The sequence below is a fragment of the Coffea eugenioides genome, chromosome 3 (genome assembly GCF_003713205.1).
Source record: "Coffea eugenioides isolate CCC68of chromosome 3, Ceug_1.0, whole genome shotgun sequence".
NCBI classification, from domain to species: Eukaryota; Viridiplantae; Streptophyta; class Magnoliopsida; order Gentianales; family Rubiaceae; genus Coffea; species Coffea eugenioides.
In genome coordinates, this window is record NC_040037.1 from 165,185 (window position 1) to 181,315 (window position 16,131).

General features: G+C 40.6%; 3 protein-coding genes across 4 annotated transcripts; 2 read left to right on the plus strand and 1 right to left on the minus strand.

The window, feature by feature from the left end:
* Positions 1–2,585: 2,585 nt before the first annotated feature.
* On the plus strand, positions 2,586–10,244 carry LOC113764874 (squamosa promoter-binding-like protein 1). Its single transcript, XM_027308913.1, has 11 exons — positions 2,586–3,306; positions 3,597–3,778; positions 5,335–5,498; positions 5,579–5,986; positions 6,531–6,605; positions 6,697–6,804; positions 7,121–7,238; positions 7,365–7,506; positions 7,614–7,764; positions 8,189–8,797; positions 9,393–10,244. The coding sequence occupies exons 1-11, from the start codon at positions 2,708–2,710 to the stop codon at positions 9,849–9,851; spliced, it is 3,015 nt and encodes a 1,004-aa protein (XP_027164714.1). The 5' UTR covers positions 2,586–2,707; the 3' UTR covers positions 9,852–10,244.
* A 98-nt stretch (positions 10,245–10,342) lies between these two features.
* On the plus strand, positions 10,343–12,900 carry LOC113764875 (pentatricopeptide repeat-containing protein At3g06430, chloroplastic). The gene is made up of 2 exons (XM_027308914.1): positions 10,343–10,961; positions 11,291–12,900. Exons 1-2 carry the CDS (start codon positions 10,563–10,565, stop codon positions 12,443–12,445), a joined length of 1,554 nt encoding a protein of 517 aa, XP_027164715.1. The 5' UTR covers positions 10,343–10,562; the 3' UTR covers positions 12,446–12,900.
* A 631-nt stretch (positions 12,901–13,531) lies between these two features.
* LOC113765237 (S-adenosylmethionine synthase 2) lies at positions 13,532–15,838 on the minus strand. 2 transcript variants are annotated; one of them, XM_027309348.1, is made up of 2 exons: positions 15,646–15,838; positions 13,532–15,008 (listed from the first exon to the last, which is right to left on the minus strand). In XM_027309348.1, exon 2 carries the CDS (start codon positions 14,983–14,985, stop codon positions 13,804–13,806), a length of 1,182 nt encoding a protein of 393 aa, XP_027165149.1. In that variant the 5' UTR covers positions 14,986–15,008; positions 15,646–15,838; the 3' UTR covers positions 13,532–13,803. The 2 variants fall into 2 exon arrangements, with proteins under 2 accessions (XP_027165149.1, XP_027165148.1); XM_027309347.1 differs by having other exon boundaries at positions 13,532–14,999; positions 15,646–15,837.
* Between the last annotated feature and the right edge of the window lie 293 nt (positions 15,839–16,131).

The window sequence follows — 16,131 nt, forward strand, 5'->3', positions numbered from 1 at the left end:
AATATATTTCTTCTGTAATTAGTACATTCTCTTATCTAGTCTAGCTCCTTTAGGAATGACTACTATGCATGCATGCTACTGCTACACGATTTTCAGCGAACGAAAGCACTACCGAGTTTTTAAAGCTTGGTTTGAATTCTTGACTATTGAGTTTGAAAAAAATGTATCCAACTTTGATCAAAATCCAGTCCGCTAATGGACTAAAATTTTAAGGCTAGCTCATAAAGTTAATAGCCACCAATCCTCCTTCAACCATACATTACCCACTTGATAATAATTGAATTATATATCGCAAACAAGAACTCACCACCAAACCAGACCAAATTTGAGTGCCTTTGTCCATATTGTTTTTAACTCTCTATCTCCATGCTAGCCCACATGTGTAGCTTAATGTACTTATTTGACCATTGCATGTGGTGTGGTGCGTGTACCGATTGATACGAGAGACTTTGAGGTTTTTGGATATGACGATTTCCAATGTACTCTAGTTGCCACGCATTGTACTTAAATTGCGAGATTAATTCATTAAATGGGGTTAGGGTTAGGGGTATCAACGGGTCCGGCTCCGGATCCGGCTGGTCTGCAGTGGACCCGGTTCCAACCCCGATCCGTATATCCGACGAGTTTTGACTTTAAAGTCCTGAAATCATGTCCAACGGGTCCGAGTCGAATTCGGGTTTAGAGGGTTCAAATTTAATTTTTCAAAATCAATTACAAATCCAATCTCCAAATTTAAACAAATCAAATTACAAAATTAAATCACAAATAATTCACAATAGTCAATTTAAAACCAACCACAAATCAATTTACAAAATCATCACTACATTGTTAATTTGGTAAAAAAATTATTTAGAAATATTTATATATTAGCTTGTGTCATAAATACATTTCTCAATCCATAATTTTATATTTTCAACTATCTTTTTATCTCATATACATTACATCACAAAAAGTGTTATGGTAATTATTTGAAGTAGTACTCTATCAAAACACACTCCGTTCTAGGATGTATTTGGATAGGAGATTATTTAAAATATATGTAACTCTGCGTCACAATTAAGTGTGTTTGGATAGGAGATTATTTAAAATATTTTTTTTAAGAAATATTAGTGTAATATTTTTTTGATATGAGATATATGAGATTAAAAAATAATTGAAAAATATGTTTATATGAGATAAATTTGTGCAAATAATAAATTATCCATTGGAGAGGAATGCCAAAGCAAAGAAAAAAGGAACGCTTAACAAAAATCACTAACAAACAGGCAGCCAGCAATTAATATGTGACTCGTGTTTGTCGTACGGAAAAAGTTTTTGTTTTTTTGTGTTGAAGGGGGGGGGGGGTAATATCAACTAATGCATATTGAAAGTAATCATTTCAATGCGCAGATTCATCATATCTATGTTGACTTGTCGTTGTGTTTAGACACTGTTAATCTTTTGATTTATTAGCTTTGCTGACAGGAAAATACGTCAAGTTAACCTGAAATTAGTGGAGCTGCGATGCGAGTGGGAACGCGGGTGAGTGACCGAGCCGAGCCACCAAGTGGATTGAGTATACATTTGTACTAGTAGAGGATTTTGTTTTGACTGCTGGTATTTGCCATAATACGATACGACGTCTTTCGAAGAGGGCACTGGTTAAGTGAATAATAATATGTGTAAATGGCACTCCCTAAATAATGCAAATCGTACTACTACACCTACTAATAAATTAATATAAATAAATACTCCCTATCCTATGGCAAAGAACTCTCTCCACCTAATTTTATTACTACAGTAGTATTTATCTACAACTCACACTAGTCTACTATTTGCAGCATTCATCATTTTATTATTTCTTTTACCAGTGCCAGACTACCTGTCCTGACTCCTGAATCCTCCCACTTTTACTAGTGCAAACCCACAAAAAAAAAAAAAAATTATTTGTTCGTTCTTCTAACTGTCCCTCTTTCTTTCGTATACTACCTCTTTCTTTTCCTTCCTACCACCCCCCCAACCCCACCACCCACCTGATTTTCCCCTCAGCTATTTTTCTGCATTTGGTTCCATTTGTTAAATCCTGTCTCCTCTCTCTCTCTCTCTCCTCTCTAAATATTATCTTTCCCTCTCTAAATCGCCGGCGATCTTCTTCTGCTTCCACCTCCGCACGTCTTCCGGATCAAATCTTCACTTCCCTACTTTCTCGCCAGGTTCTGTTTCTGCTTATCACTTATCCACACCCCCCCCGCCCTCCCTACTTACTCTCTTCTACTTTCTTCTGCTACTAGTATACAAAACTTACCACTGTTTCTTGTGGTTGTTGTTGTTCATCTACACTGTAACTATTTCCTATAATAACCCAAAAATAACTATAATACATAGACGATCTGGTTCTTAAGTTGCGGAAACTTAGATACTTTAATAAAAGAGTCGGAGGAGGATTCTGGGTTTTTGGGGAGATGTAGTTGGTGTTGGTAATTAAGTTTCGAGGAGGATGTATTTTGGGCTTTGTGGGGTTTACCCTTTCTCGGGTTTTCTGGATTTTTAGTGACATTAATTGGCGGGTGACATCAAAAAAAAAAAAAAAAAAAAAAAAAAAAATATATATATATATATATATTTTTTGTTTGATCTCTTCTTCTTCTGTCCGTGGAATTGGCTGTTGGAGACTTGTCTATCTACCATTTCTGGCCTTTTGGTTTCTGGGTGATTTGGGTTTTCAACCATGGAAGCCGAGATTGGGGGAAAGGCCTACCATTATTATGGTCCAGTCGTGTCAGATTTGAAGGCTGTTGGGAAGAGGAGTGTGGAATGGGATTTGAATGATTGGAAGTGGGACGGGGACTTGTTTACCGCTGCACCCCTCAATTCTCTGCCCTCCGATTGTAGGAGCAGGCAGTTCTTCCCTATTGGATCAGAAATTCCCACAAACTCCCTTGTGTCCAACAGTGTATCATCTGGTTCTGATGAAATGTTTGTCGGGAGTGACAAAGGCAAGAGGGAATTGGAGAAAAGGAGGAGGGGTGTTGATGGGGAAGATGAAGAGTTGACTGATGAGGCAGGATCGCTTCATCTGAAGCTGGGTGGCCACGTGTACCCTATCACAGAAGGCGATGCTGATAAGTGGGAGGGCAAGAGTGGGAAGAAAACAAAAGTTGTGGGGCCTTCATCTAATCGTGCCGTCTGCCAAGTGGAGGATTGTCGAGCTGATTTGAGCAATGCTAAGGATTATCACCGGCGACATAAAGTCTGTGATGTGCATTCTAAGGCTACCAGAGCTTTGGTTGGGAATGTTATGCAACGGTTCTGTCAGCAGTGTAGCAGGTTTGTTTCTTGATCGACTCTTTCTGGTGTAATTTTGTTTGTGAACGTGGGACACTCTTATAATTGTGACAACTATGTGTACTATTCCTATAATTGGTTTCTTCCTTTTACGCATTTGCAATGCAAAAGTAATTGGGTTGCGAACCGCATAGTTGTGGTCCCAGTCAACACTTTGATCTGATTTGGATGGGAAATCTTCTGTTTTAAATGGACTATTAAAGTTAGACACTTCCCTTCCCTGCAAAGTAATCATCTTTTTAGTTGGATGCAATCTGATTCTATTTGAGTAGGTTTCATGTTCTTCAAGAGTTTGATGAAGGTAAGCGGAGCTGTCGTAGGCGTTTAGCAGGTCATAACAAACGGAGAAGAAAGACACATCCAGAGAGCGTAGAGAGCGGTACCCCAGCTACAGATGAACGGGGCAGTAATTATCTACTTATCAGTTTGCTAAGGATACTCTCCAATATACACTGTAAGTATTTTGTTTTTTGAAAATCATTTAGTCTCTTATCGCATTCTTCTTAGAAATTCATTTTCTCCTGGATTTTGGTGGGTTTTCAATTTGGTTCTGACTCTAGTTGCATGGATGGTTTTATTTGACCACTTATTGTACATGACGTTTCAATGACTTGGTGCCATTGAGCCATGAATTTTCTGTTTGAGCCGGGATGATCAGTGAGGCGATAGACAAAGCGTGTGGCTTATTCAGCCAATTTTTTTCTGTGCAAGTGACCGTTATTTAAATGAGGGTTCGAAGTTTCAATTTCTTCACCTGAGAAATTTATGAAAATTAGCTGCAGTAATGATGACACTACATCATGGTTGTTCCCTACAATGTGGAATGGCTAATCTTCCTGATCAAAAGGATGACTTTTGAGGTGAAACAGTAACAGAATGCGAAGGATGGCTATTGATAATAGATGCTGTGAGAATCCAGGATGGATTTTGGTTCTCAAATCTGCGTAGAATTTCTATGAACTAGAGTTATGTACTGCAATAAATAATTTTTGTTTACATCCTTCACAACCGTCGTTTGCTGTTTACTTTAGATGGGCTACTGGGTGATGGAATTATTGGTGGAATGCGAATTCTTGTTTGATGCCCAAGTTACTGCAACTTGGTAATTTTGCCTCAAAAGCAGCAAGTACCAAGTTTACTTCAGGACCATGAACAGATGGATGACAATTGAAGTATCGGATAAATTCCTCTAAGGTTCTGTCAGTGTGGTTGAGTAGCACTTTTATGGAGTAGTATGAGATTGTCTATTGGTGCCAATTACTTCCGTAAGGCAGTTTTGAAGCTAGATTTTTCTTGTGTGTACCTGGTAATGAGTGCCCTATAGGTCCATCTCCATGACACGTCACACCTATATTACTCTTTAGTAAGCGTCCACTCTAGATAAACTACCTCAATTTTAACAAAATAGCGCTGCTGTTTTATTTTTTTGGGAACCAAAATCCTAAGATATAAAAAATTTCGTGACACAAGATTGGCTAATGTCATGCCATCTCTTGATGTATTTAAATCAGGTCTTGTTTTAGATGTGCTCTTGGGGATGCTAGTCCACTGCAGTATCTCACGTTGGACTGGGGAAGTTGTTTTTACGGTTAGGATGTGGAGTTTAATCGTGAGCACAGTGAAGGCCTTTATTTGGTCATGAAGCCACAGAGTTGATGCATTGCATTGTAGAGCGAGAAGTAGTGTGTATAAACTATTAATGATGAAGGGGATCAAGGGGTTTTGCTGCACCTTATGCCCCTCAAAACTCAAAAATCTAGATTTTAAGTGAATATGTTATTCAGCTTGCATCAGACCATAAGGATGATTGGAAAAGCACAAGTATACTGAAATCAGCACCTTTTGATGATGTAGAGAATAGATCATAATTGTGTGCCAAACCTGAAAGCAAATGCTAGAACATAGGAGGTGCCTGATAATTTTCTCAAGAGCATTTCGTTTTAGGTTTAGCTGTGAACTGCAGTACAAGTTTGCTGTATTCTAATGGTTCCACCTTTTTGTCATTTGCAGCAAATAATAGCTCAGATCAAACAAAGGATCAGGATTTGCTATCCCATTTACTGAGAAGCCTGGCTGGTCTTGCTGGTATAGTTAATGAGAAAAACTTGACTGGATTATTACCTGGATCTCAAGATTTGCAAAATGCTGGGACATCTGATGGGAATCCTGCAAAGGTATCAAATTTGGTTCTACAAAATGCTGAATTTTTCCCTGTACCGGTGCACTTCTGAGTTCTGACTGTTTCAATTTGCAGGACACTTCTAGGAATATGCTGCAATATTCAACCATGCCTGCTTCTGAATCAGCACAGAAAAGAATTTTGGGAGATGATGATAATGGGATTGTACGAATTTCATCTCCAGCTCAATCCACTCTACTTTTACCTCCAAAAGAAGGCATCTTGACCAAAGCAAGTTCCTTGGGTACTACCGTTGGGAAGACAAGAATGAATAACATTGACCTGAATAATGCTTATGATGATTCTCAAGATTGTATAGAAAATCTACAAAGTTCTGATTGCCCTACGCATATTGGAAAAGCTTCTTCTGGCTGCCCTTTATGGGTGTATCAAGCCCCATACAAGTCTAGCCCACCCCAGCCAAGTGGGAACTCAGGCTCTACATCTACGCAGTCACCATCCAGTTCCAGTGGAGAGGCCCAGGTATGAGTGATACTTTTGATTAGCCTTCCTTTGCTCGTTGTTTAGTATTTTAACAGTATTCATGCAAAAAATATAACTCCTTCACTCTAGCATGTACTATCCCTTACATGCACATGGATTTTCACATCCTGTTATAACACTCTTCATCTAGTTAAGAAGCTATTTCTTTTGTACTATAAAAGAAATCATCTGGCAAATGCTGGAGAAGTATCTGAAGTTTAGGAATTGGCTTTGATGTTGATTCCATGTTTCTCTGGCTTCTGTTCAGCTCATTTAGTTTCATATTTTCAAAAACAAAATTTTGTTCTTTCAATACCAAAAATTGATAATAATATAACCTACAGAACCAACGGTAACAGTTGGTTGGGTAATGCCACCTCCATCTGGATTTCAGCTTTTTAAAGGCAGCAGGTCTTGTAGTCCTTTAAAGGGAGAGCAAAACTTGGACAGTATATGATTCTCTTTAGTTTATGTGATCCGTCTGTGACACGTTTCCAAAACAAAAGTGAATTATTCTTGACAACAGAATTTTGCTATTTTCCAGAGCCGCACAGATCGAATAGTTTTTAAACTCTTTGGGAAAGACCCTAGTGATTTTCCTCTTGCCCTTAGGAAACAGGTATGTGGATGTTCGATATCCATGATACTTGACAGCATTTTCTTGTTTTGTCCATCTAAAGTTGATGTTGTGTTGTAAAATGGCTTAGCAGATTCTTGATTGGTTATCACACAGTCCTAGTGACATTGAAAGCTACATCAGACCTGGTTGTGTCATACTAACAATTTACATACGCATGGATAAATCCACATGGGAAGAGGTAAGCTTTTGGTACTCATCACTAAAAGTATATTGCTCTTATTGCTACTATAGAAGAAGTTATCGCTACTATAGAAGAAGTTATCGCTAATTCTGTTGGTATTAACAGAGCTCTGTTTGTTCTTTGTGCTTGACTATATCATATTATGATCAAACTTTGACTTCAGCTTGAATAAAGCTCATAAAGAGGGAATGAGCTTGACATCAGACTGTTGTGTGAACCAGATTGGGCTTTTCTTTTTTGAGCTTGATCTGGCTGCCATGCTTTCAGCTCTGTAGAATCTTCTGTGCTGATCTAAGTTACTGCTACTATGCAGCTGTGTTATGATCTCACCTCCAGTTTGAGGAGGCTTCTTGATGCATCTACAGATTCTTTCTGGAAAAGCGGATGGATATATGCTCGAGTGAGGCATCGTGTGGCATTTGTATATGATGGTTTGTTCTCATTTTATCTTGTAGTGTTCGCATCTCTCTTCCAGTTATTATTATACTTAGAGCAGTTACGGAAAACACTTGCATTTTCTAAAGGAAGATTGGATATCTTGATGTGTCCTGCTGCAGGCTGCATTGTTTTGGACACACCATTACCGCATAAGAGCCAAAAAAGTTGCAGGATATTAAATATCAAGCCAATTGCAGTTTGCGCCTCTGGTGAAGTTAAATTTTCAGTTAGAGGAATCAACTTATCTCAACCCACCACTAGGTATTCTCCTCAGACATTCATAAGATAGTGATCTGTAAGTGTGCTTCAAATCTTAAATCTTTGAATTTGTCTCAAGTTGTTGATGCGTGTTATCTGTACCTTTTCAGGTTACTATGTGCACTAGAGGGAAAATATTTAGCCCAGGAACGTTGTGCTGATGTAATAGGCGGAGCTGATCTATACATTGAGCATGCTGAGATCCAGACACTTAACTTCACTTGCACTGTACCAGATGTTACTGGCAGGGGATTTATAGAGGTATTCATTATAGGTTCTTATGGTCTGCAAGCTCCTAAAAATCCTGCTTAGGAAATAGAAGGTGTGCTGATAATTTATAAGCATGAAATATATGAGCAAACAAACTTATAAAATGAGATATATGAGCCAAAAGGATCTATTTTCAATTACATGTGCTCTCTCTCTCTCTCAGAGAGCAAAGTGGGCCTGGCCCTGAAGTCTTCTGTGACAATGTTTTGATTACCTGCTTAAGACTTGATTTTTGTCCTCCAGGTGCTCACAGATATTTGCACTATCAATGGTCAAGGTTGGATATGAATTCATTATAGAGTACATAGTTGTTGAAGTTGGTGTCAGTAGTCATATTGTTGCTCAGGTGTTACATAATCAATGTTTTATATACAATGGGGGTTTGTTTTTTCCTGATTGAGTGCCTTTTTATTAGGTTGAGGATCATGGTCTAAGCAGCAGCTTCTTTCCATTTATAGTTGCTGAGAACGATGTTTGTTCTGAAATATCTACCCTGGAGAGCGTCATTGAGGCTGCTGAAATTTCTAATGGTTTACACGGAGACAACCAAAATTTAGAAGCCAGGAACCAAGCTCTGGACTTCATACATGAAATTGGTTGGCTTCTCCATAGAAGTCAGTTGAAGTTTAGATTGGGTCAACAAGATCCCAACTTGGATACATTTCCCTTCCAGCGATTCAGATGGCTTATAGAGTTCTCAGTCGAACATGACTGGTGTGCGGTGGTCAAGATGCTTTTGAACGTTCTGTTCAACAAACTCATGGGTGAAGAAAAACGCTCTTCAATTGAAGATGCACTGCTGGACATTGGGTTGCTCCATAGAGCTGTTCGGCGAAATTGTAGGTCCATGGTTGAAGTCCTCCTAAGATATCATCCAGATGCAGATCTGAATAAATTAAGTGCAATCCGCTATGTATTTAGACCTGACGTCAAAGGCCCTGGGGGCTTGACTCCTCTGCACATAGCAGCCGGACGCGATGGAGCTGAGCATGTGTTGGATGCATTAACTGATGATCCTGGACTGGTACGGCCCTTCCTAATATGCATATTGTTATTAGTGGAACATTACTTTTGGAAATGGAAAAATACTGCCCATGTCCCGCTCCAAATTGGAAGAAAAAACCAGAAAAAGGAATAAAAACAATCAATGTAACCCTATAATCTATTCGATAGCAATTTTTTTATTTATTTTTTATTTTTTATTTTAGAGGGGAGTTGGGGGGTGTTTACTGCCTTGGTGTGGCTTGCATTGTCTGTTCTTCTTTTCCTGTGTTCTAGGTACTTAATAATTGATTTTCACTCTTGATGAGCAATACACCTGTGCGTGTGTGCCTGTATGCCCCGGCAGCACTTTGCTTCCATCACGGCTCTTGCGGGATCTTTTGCTTCTGCATTTGTGTGGCCAGAAATGGAGGGATCCAGGAGGGCATATTGCTCTTTCATAATTTTTGAAATTTAGACCAGTTATTTTTTTACTATTTATTTTTGGGGTCAATTTTTCAATGAGGTTTTTCCTGAGATAGAAAGCTGCATGTACTCAGAGCAGGTGCTTGTTTGGATGACTGTTCTGCTTTGGTTGTAGCTATCTTAGCGCTGTGTCTGATGACTGCTTTGTTCAGGTGGGAGTTGAAGCATGGAGAAGTGCCCGTGACAGCACAGGATTGACACCAAATGATTATGCATGCTTGCGAGGTCACTACTCATACATCCATCTGGTCCAAAAGAAAATCAATAAAAAATGGGGCAGCCAGCATGTGGTGCTTGAGATTCCTGATGGTCATGTACAGAGCAGCATGAACCAGAAAACGGCAGATGAAAATAAGTCAAGGAAGGTTTCCAGCCTCAGTACTGAGATGAGTGTAGTGAAACCAAGTCACGTACACTGCAGGCAGTGTGAGCAGAAATTGGCTTATGGAAGGAACAGAACATCGCTAGCAATTTACAGGCCGGCCATGCTTTCGATGGTTGCAATTGCGGCTGTCTGTGTTTGCGTGGCTTTGTTGTTTAAGAGCTCTCCGGAAGTGGATTATGTTTATGGTCCCTTCAGGTGGGAATATTTGGAGTATGGATCAAGCTGAGGTGGGAATTTGTGGCATTGTTGTTGGAGTGGGGCTTGTAAAATAAAAAGCTTCCCTTGAAAAAAAGATGTTGCCCATGTTTGTATTGATCTCATATAAGTACTAAATATTACTATATAGGTAGGAGCTACAATGCTGTAGCTATGTATATTTATTCATGCTTTGTGATTATTTCGGATCATAAAGAAAGATCAGTCATCTCTGAAGCTGATGTATTAACGCAACATAGGCTGTAATAATTCTTGGTGGCAGATGATCCATATGGATGAGGGGGTGTAGAAGGATTTTTTTTTTTTTTTGCAAGGATTCGAAGATATTATCTGTTGTTATCCTAACCTGGAGATATTGGAATGTTAATTAGTGGCCATATTTTGATCGGTGACGTTTAATGAATGCAAGCTCACATGAAACTACCAGCATTTGTTCTAAATCTCTTCCATTCTTAGTCGTCGTTGATTTTTGGACAAACAAGAGCGATTGAGCAGAGGCCCGAGGATCATCATCATCATCATCATTTCAATTCACGCAGAATTTGCGTTGGCACTTGGAGAGAAGGTCATTGCACGAGCACGACCGCCCAATCCCCAATCTACAACATTATTCTGGTAGTATGCGCTAGGCACTTGGGCAGCAGCAAATTCAGAGGCCGCCGCCAAAAGATAGAGAGTGAGGGAGGCGGCTTTAGAAGGAAGGTGGTCCGTCGGCCGGCAAATGACGACGACATCCCCATTTTCCTTGTCCTTCTCGTCCTCCCTCCGTCCCTCACCTCTCCCTCATCCCCGCAGAGCCACCCTGATTAACTCAGCCTCAACCCATTCCATCTCAGAGCTTGTAATGATTCGTTGCGCCGCCCCCGCCCTGGCATCCACTACCCGGGCCGCCGCCGCAGCTCCCTTGACGTCGCCCCCCCAAAAAAGGCACTGGAAACAAGGCGAGTACCCAGGTCTCATTCAAGACTTCTCAATTTCCCAAAAAAACAAGAAGACCCACCCCATAAAAAATATTAAGAAGAAACTGGATAAGAAGAACAATGCCAAGGCCTGGGCCAACACTGTCACTGAAGCTCTCTCCGATTGCATTGACAAAAAGCAGTGGCTCCCAGCCCTCCATGTATGATTCTTCAAGCTTCTTTCTGTTTTCTGTGTGTTATGTTTCCCTCTCCTCGAATTTTTTTGGAGGCGCGAATTTTACATTGGACTTTGGTGCTTCCATCAATCAAGGAAAAAGAAAAGAAAAAGAAAAAGATGATCTTTGTATCGCTATTGCCAACAGACATTAGAATTTTTTGTTCTTTTTAAACTTTTCGCTTAATTTAAGCAAATAGATTTGGCTAATCGTGCGAATGTTCTGGGGAAAGTATTTTCTGGTGTGCTGAAAAAAAACTCGTCATCTTGTCTGCTTTGTGGCATTAAGAAAGTGGTCCTTTTAAAAAATTTCAGGTATTTGAGATGCTGAAAGAACAGCCCTTTTATCAACCAAGAGAAGGGACTTACATGAAGCTCCTCGTTCTGCTTGGGAAATGCGGTCAACCACAACAAGCCCGTCAGCTTTTTGACACGATGCTTGAAGAGGGATTGCAACCCACTTCAGAACTTTACACGGCCTTGCTTTCTGCTTATTGTAGAAGCAACATGATTGATGAAGCATTTTCAGTTCTTGATCGAATGGTAGTCCTTCCTCTCTGTCAACCAGATGTTTATACTTACAGCATCCTGATTAAGGCTTGTATGGATGATTCTCGTTTTGAGATGGTCGAGTCACTTTATCAACAAATGGCTGAAAGATTAATTACTCCTAATACGGTCACTCAAAATATAGTTTTGAGTGGTTATGGGAAGGCGGGAAAATATGAACAAATGGAGAAAGTGCTCTCAGGAATGCTCAAGAGCACGTCGTGTAGGCCTGATGTATGGACAATGAATATTATATTGAGTTTGTTTGGGAACAAGGGTCAGATTGAGATGATGGAGAGATGGTATGAGAGGTTTCGTGATTTTGGCATTGAGCCCGAAACCCGAACTTTTAATATCCTTATTGGTGCTTATGGGAAGAAGAAGCTGTATGATAAGATGTCATCTGTTATGGAATACATGCGCAAGCTTTCATTTCCGTGGACAACATCAACCTACAACAATGTCATCGAGGCGTTTGCAGATGCTGGTGACGCCAAGCACATGGAGTGCACATTTGATCAGATGCGTACCGAGGGTATGAAGGCAGACACTAAGACATTCTGCTGTTTGATTAAAGGTTATGCTAATGCGGGTGCTTTTCATAAGGTCATCAGCTGTGTTCAGTTGGCTGGGAAGTTGGAAATACCTGAGAATACATCCTTCTACAACGCTGTCATTTATGCTTGTGCAAAGGCTGAGGATTTAATGGAGATGGATAGAGTTTTCAAGAGAATGAAAGAAAAGGAATGCCAACCAGATTCTCTGACATTCTCACTTATGGTTGATGCTTACAGGAAGGAAGGTATGAATGACAAAGTCTACGATTTGGAGCAAGAAAAACAGATGATCAAGGCTAGTGCAGTGGGAGCCGGCCAAGATATTGAATCACAAACCCTTGTTGATCCGTGGTTCAGAGTCTGAAATTGTGATTACTTTCTATAGATGTCCATGCTAATAGTTCAAGACCAGCAAAGCAGCAGTTTTTGACTGGTTCTGGGTGGAACTACTGATGAAAATTTTTATTGCCGAGCTAGACTTCTGGGCAGATAATCCAACAGCAACTCTGCCTTTGCACTTAAGTCGAGTGCTACTACGTGGAGAACATGGATGATCAACTACTTCAGCACCTCTGTTGCACATAGCTGTCGTTTTATACTTCTGCATTGTACTTTTTTAACCCAAAATGCAGCACGCAAGGCCGTCGATTGCAAAGTCTCTGTTATATGTATTGTGGAAAAAAGAGTGCCATCTGAAATTTAAACGGTCACTGTTAGTGTAATATCAGGCTTTTCATCTCCCCATTCCTTTTCTTTCCTTTTTATATATATAGTTTGGTTGGTACAATTATAATCTTTTATATACTGGAGTTCCTTTTCTTTTAATGTATACACAGTTTTGTTAGTAAAATTACTAATCTTTTATAAACTGGAGTAGAATAAGACGTGCACAGAATAAGAGCAAGCAAATAAATCAATCAATAAGGGGATGAGATAAAGGAGGTTGGAAAGTGAATCATCTGAGGGAATCTCAATGGCTTATTGGCTTTTGGGAGTAGGCGTCTGAAATGAGACATATCACATCCTATTTCTCAGGATGGGTGAAGCTGTGTCCTGTGCCCTTGGTTTATCATTTCCACTGGTGAAGTAAAAGCCTTCTTCCTATCTGTGCTTGTAATTAATTCTATTTGGAGTGAAAGCTCTCTTGAATTTGCGACAACAGTTAGGAGTGAGTAATGAGTGATTGAACAATAATTAGCTCATAAATTTTGCAGACTATCTGTATCTGGACGAGACTGGCAGAGAGTCCAGTTCCATGCAGAAAGATCCTCAGGCTTGAAGAGGAATATTAGCATGAAGTGAGAGTCCTACTATTCTTCTTGTTCGTCTGTCTTTTTCTTGCGCATGGGAGATTACACGACGCATCATGGATTTACATGATTTCTCATAAAAATAGATAAACTGAGGGTGAAAGAATTTAATCCTAATAGGCTAAAAAGAGCAGCATCAATAAAGAAAGGACGGATGCAAACCATGATAGAATACCAATGAATGGAAAAATATTACTTCCAGACCCCAAACATGAGATTTGGGGTAAGACTTGCAAATGCACCTTAGACCACTTTATAGAACAAATACCAGGGATTATTAAAAAAAAAAAAACAAAAAGAGTTACTGGTAGAACAAATGTACAGATAAGAAAAACAAAAAAAAAAAAAGAAGCAAAAATATAGATAGATAAAGAGCAGGCCCAACTTCATCCCGTGGCAGCATTAATCTGGATTAGGCTAGACCCTTCTCCCATTTGAGAGGCTTAACCACCTCCCATGTGAAGTCGGGGTCATCTCGGCCAAAATGTCCGTAAGCAGCAGTCTTCAAGAACCTGTTATTCCCACCTCTCTTAAGATCCAAATTAATGGCAATCATACCAGGCCTGAAATCAAAGTTATCCTTCACGATCTTGAGAATTTCTTTGTCGGGGATCCTTCCTGTGCCATAAGTGTCCACAAAGACAGACAAGGGCTCAGGGACACCAATGGCGTATGAAACCTGCACAATGCACCTCCTCGCAAGTCCATTGCCAACAATGCTCTTGGCAGCTTGCCTGACAATGTAGGCACCACTCCGGTCCACCTTGGTTGGGTCCTTTCCGGAAAAGGCACCACCACCGTGAGCACCCCATCCACCGTAAGTATCAATAATGATCTTGCGGCCGGTAAGACCAGCGTCGCCATGAGGACCACCAATGACAAAGCGGCCAGATGGATTGAGGTGGAAAACTGTTTTCTCATCGAGGTACTTCTTGGGAATCACAGGCTTAATGACATGCTCCTTCAGATCAGCAGCAATCTCATCGTTGGTGACGGTCTCGTCATGCTGAGTGGAAATCAAGACAGTGTGAACTCGGACAGGAACCATGGCACCATTCTCATTGTAGTACTCAACAGTCACTTGGGTTTTACCATCTGGTCTGAGCCAGGGGCAAGTACCATTCTTGCGAACCTCTGTGAGGCGGGCACCAAGCTTGGTTGCAAGAACATGGCTGAGAGGCATCAATTCAGGGGTCTCATCGGTGGCATAGCCAAACATGTGTCCCTGGTCACCAGCGCCTATTTCCTCGGGGCACTTGGTGAGATGACCGTGGACACCCTGAGCGATGTCAGGGCTCTGCTGTTCAATGTTGACAAGGACCTTGCAGTTGTCAGCATCCAAGCCTACATCATCAGAAACGAAACCAATGGCACGGCAGGTGTCGCGGACAATTTTCTCATAGTCGACCTGGGCCTTGGTGGTGATCTCACCGAAGACCATGACCATGTTGGTCTTGGTGCAGGTTTCGCAAGCAACCTTGCTCTCGGGGTCTTGAGCCAGACAGGCGTCAAGCACTGCATCCGAGATCTGGTCACAGAGCTTGTCGGGGTGCCCCTCATTGACAGACTCAGAAGTGAACAAGAAGGTCTCCATTTTCTTCTTTCAAGCTGCAAACACTCGATAAATGACAAAAAATAAACAAAAAATAAATTAATTGAGGCGGAAGTGGAACACAAACAAAGTGGGAGCAGAACAGAATGAAAACAGGGGAAAAGCCAAGAGGCACGGTTAGTAAAAGGATCCACCACTAAGAGATTATGTTGCAGCGGGAAGACCCGATGTAATTTTACACAGGAAAAGCAGAATCAAGGGGCTAACTTTCCTACGCCTGGTATCGAATGGATCGAAGGAAATGCACGGATTGATGTGGAGAGTAATAGTAATTAATCAACAACAACGGGTTACTGGAAAACTATCAATAGATGATATTAAGTTGGGATACTATCAATTAGATGATATTATGTTGGCAAGATACGGGGAGGTTGCAATACAGGGTAAGGAGAGAACAGAAGATCCGCTGGGATTCCACAGCAGAAAACGGTGTATTGTTCAATGAAAAACGTAGCAACATGCATAAGTCTAGGAAACGAAAAAAAGAAAAGGTGACAACTTTTTTACTACTGTAATGAAGAAATCCATACACGGACGTGTTCTTAACATAAACTTGAAAAAAGAATGAAAGAAAGAGATACAACTACTGCACCAGTATTACTACTACCGAAGCGACAAAGAAAGAAAGAGCTTGAAGAATACCTTGGAATAGCAGAGTGTCGTCAGATTTGGGTGCGTATGAAGGAGGAGGAGCAATTGTGGAGGGGAGCACGAAACAAAAGGAGGGGTTCTTCCTAATATATAGGGGCGGGGGGTTTGGGTAGTTGGCCGCCTTCCTGTTCTGGGCTTCCTTTGAAAATGGGAACAACTACGGATTGTAAAATGTAAACTTCGTAATAACCTCGTAATATGAGGCCGCATTCATTCTACTACAGTGTTTCTTTTTTGCATTTTTTTAATTTTCGTAACAAAACAAGAATCTTCCTTAGATAGACAGTATTGTCTGTAGGTAAGGAGGTCAAGTACAGTAAAGTAGGTGGAGATCCAGAGTGGTCCCTCACTCCTCTTGTCCCTCGCTCTACTACACCTACATATCTACGACTATGGTGTCAGAATGTCTATGGCGAAAGTCAACGCGAAGCCGTCCGATGTAACCCACACCCCAGTCCCATGGTCACGGACCCTGTA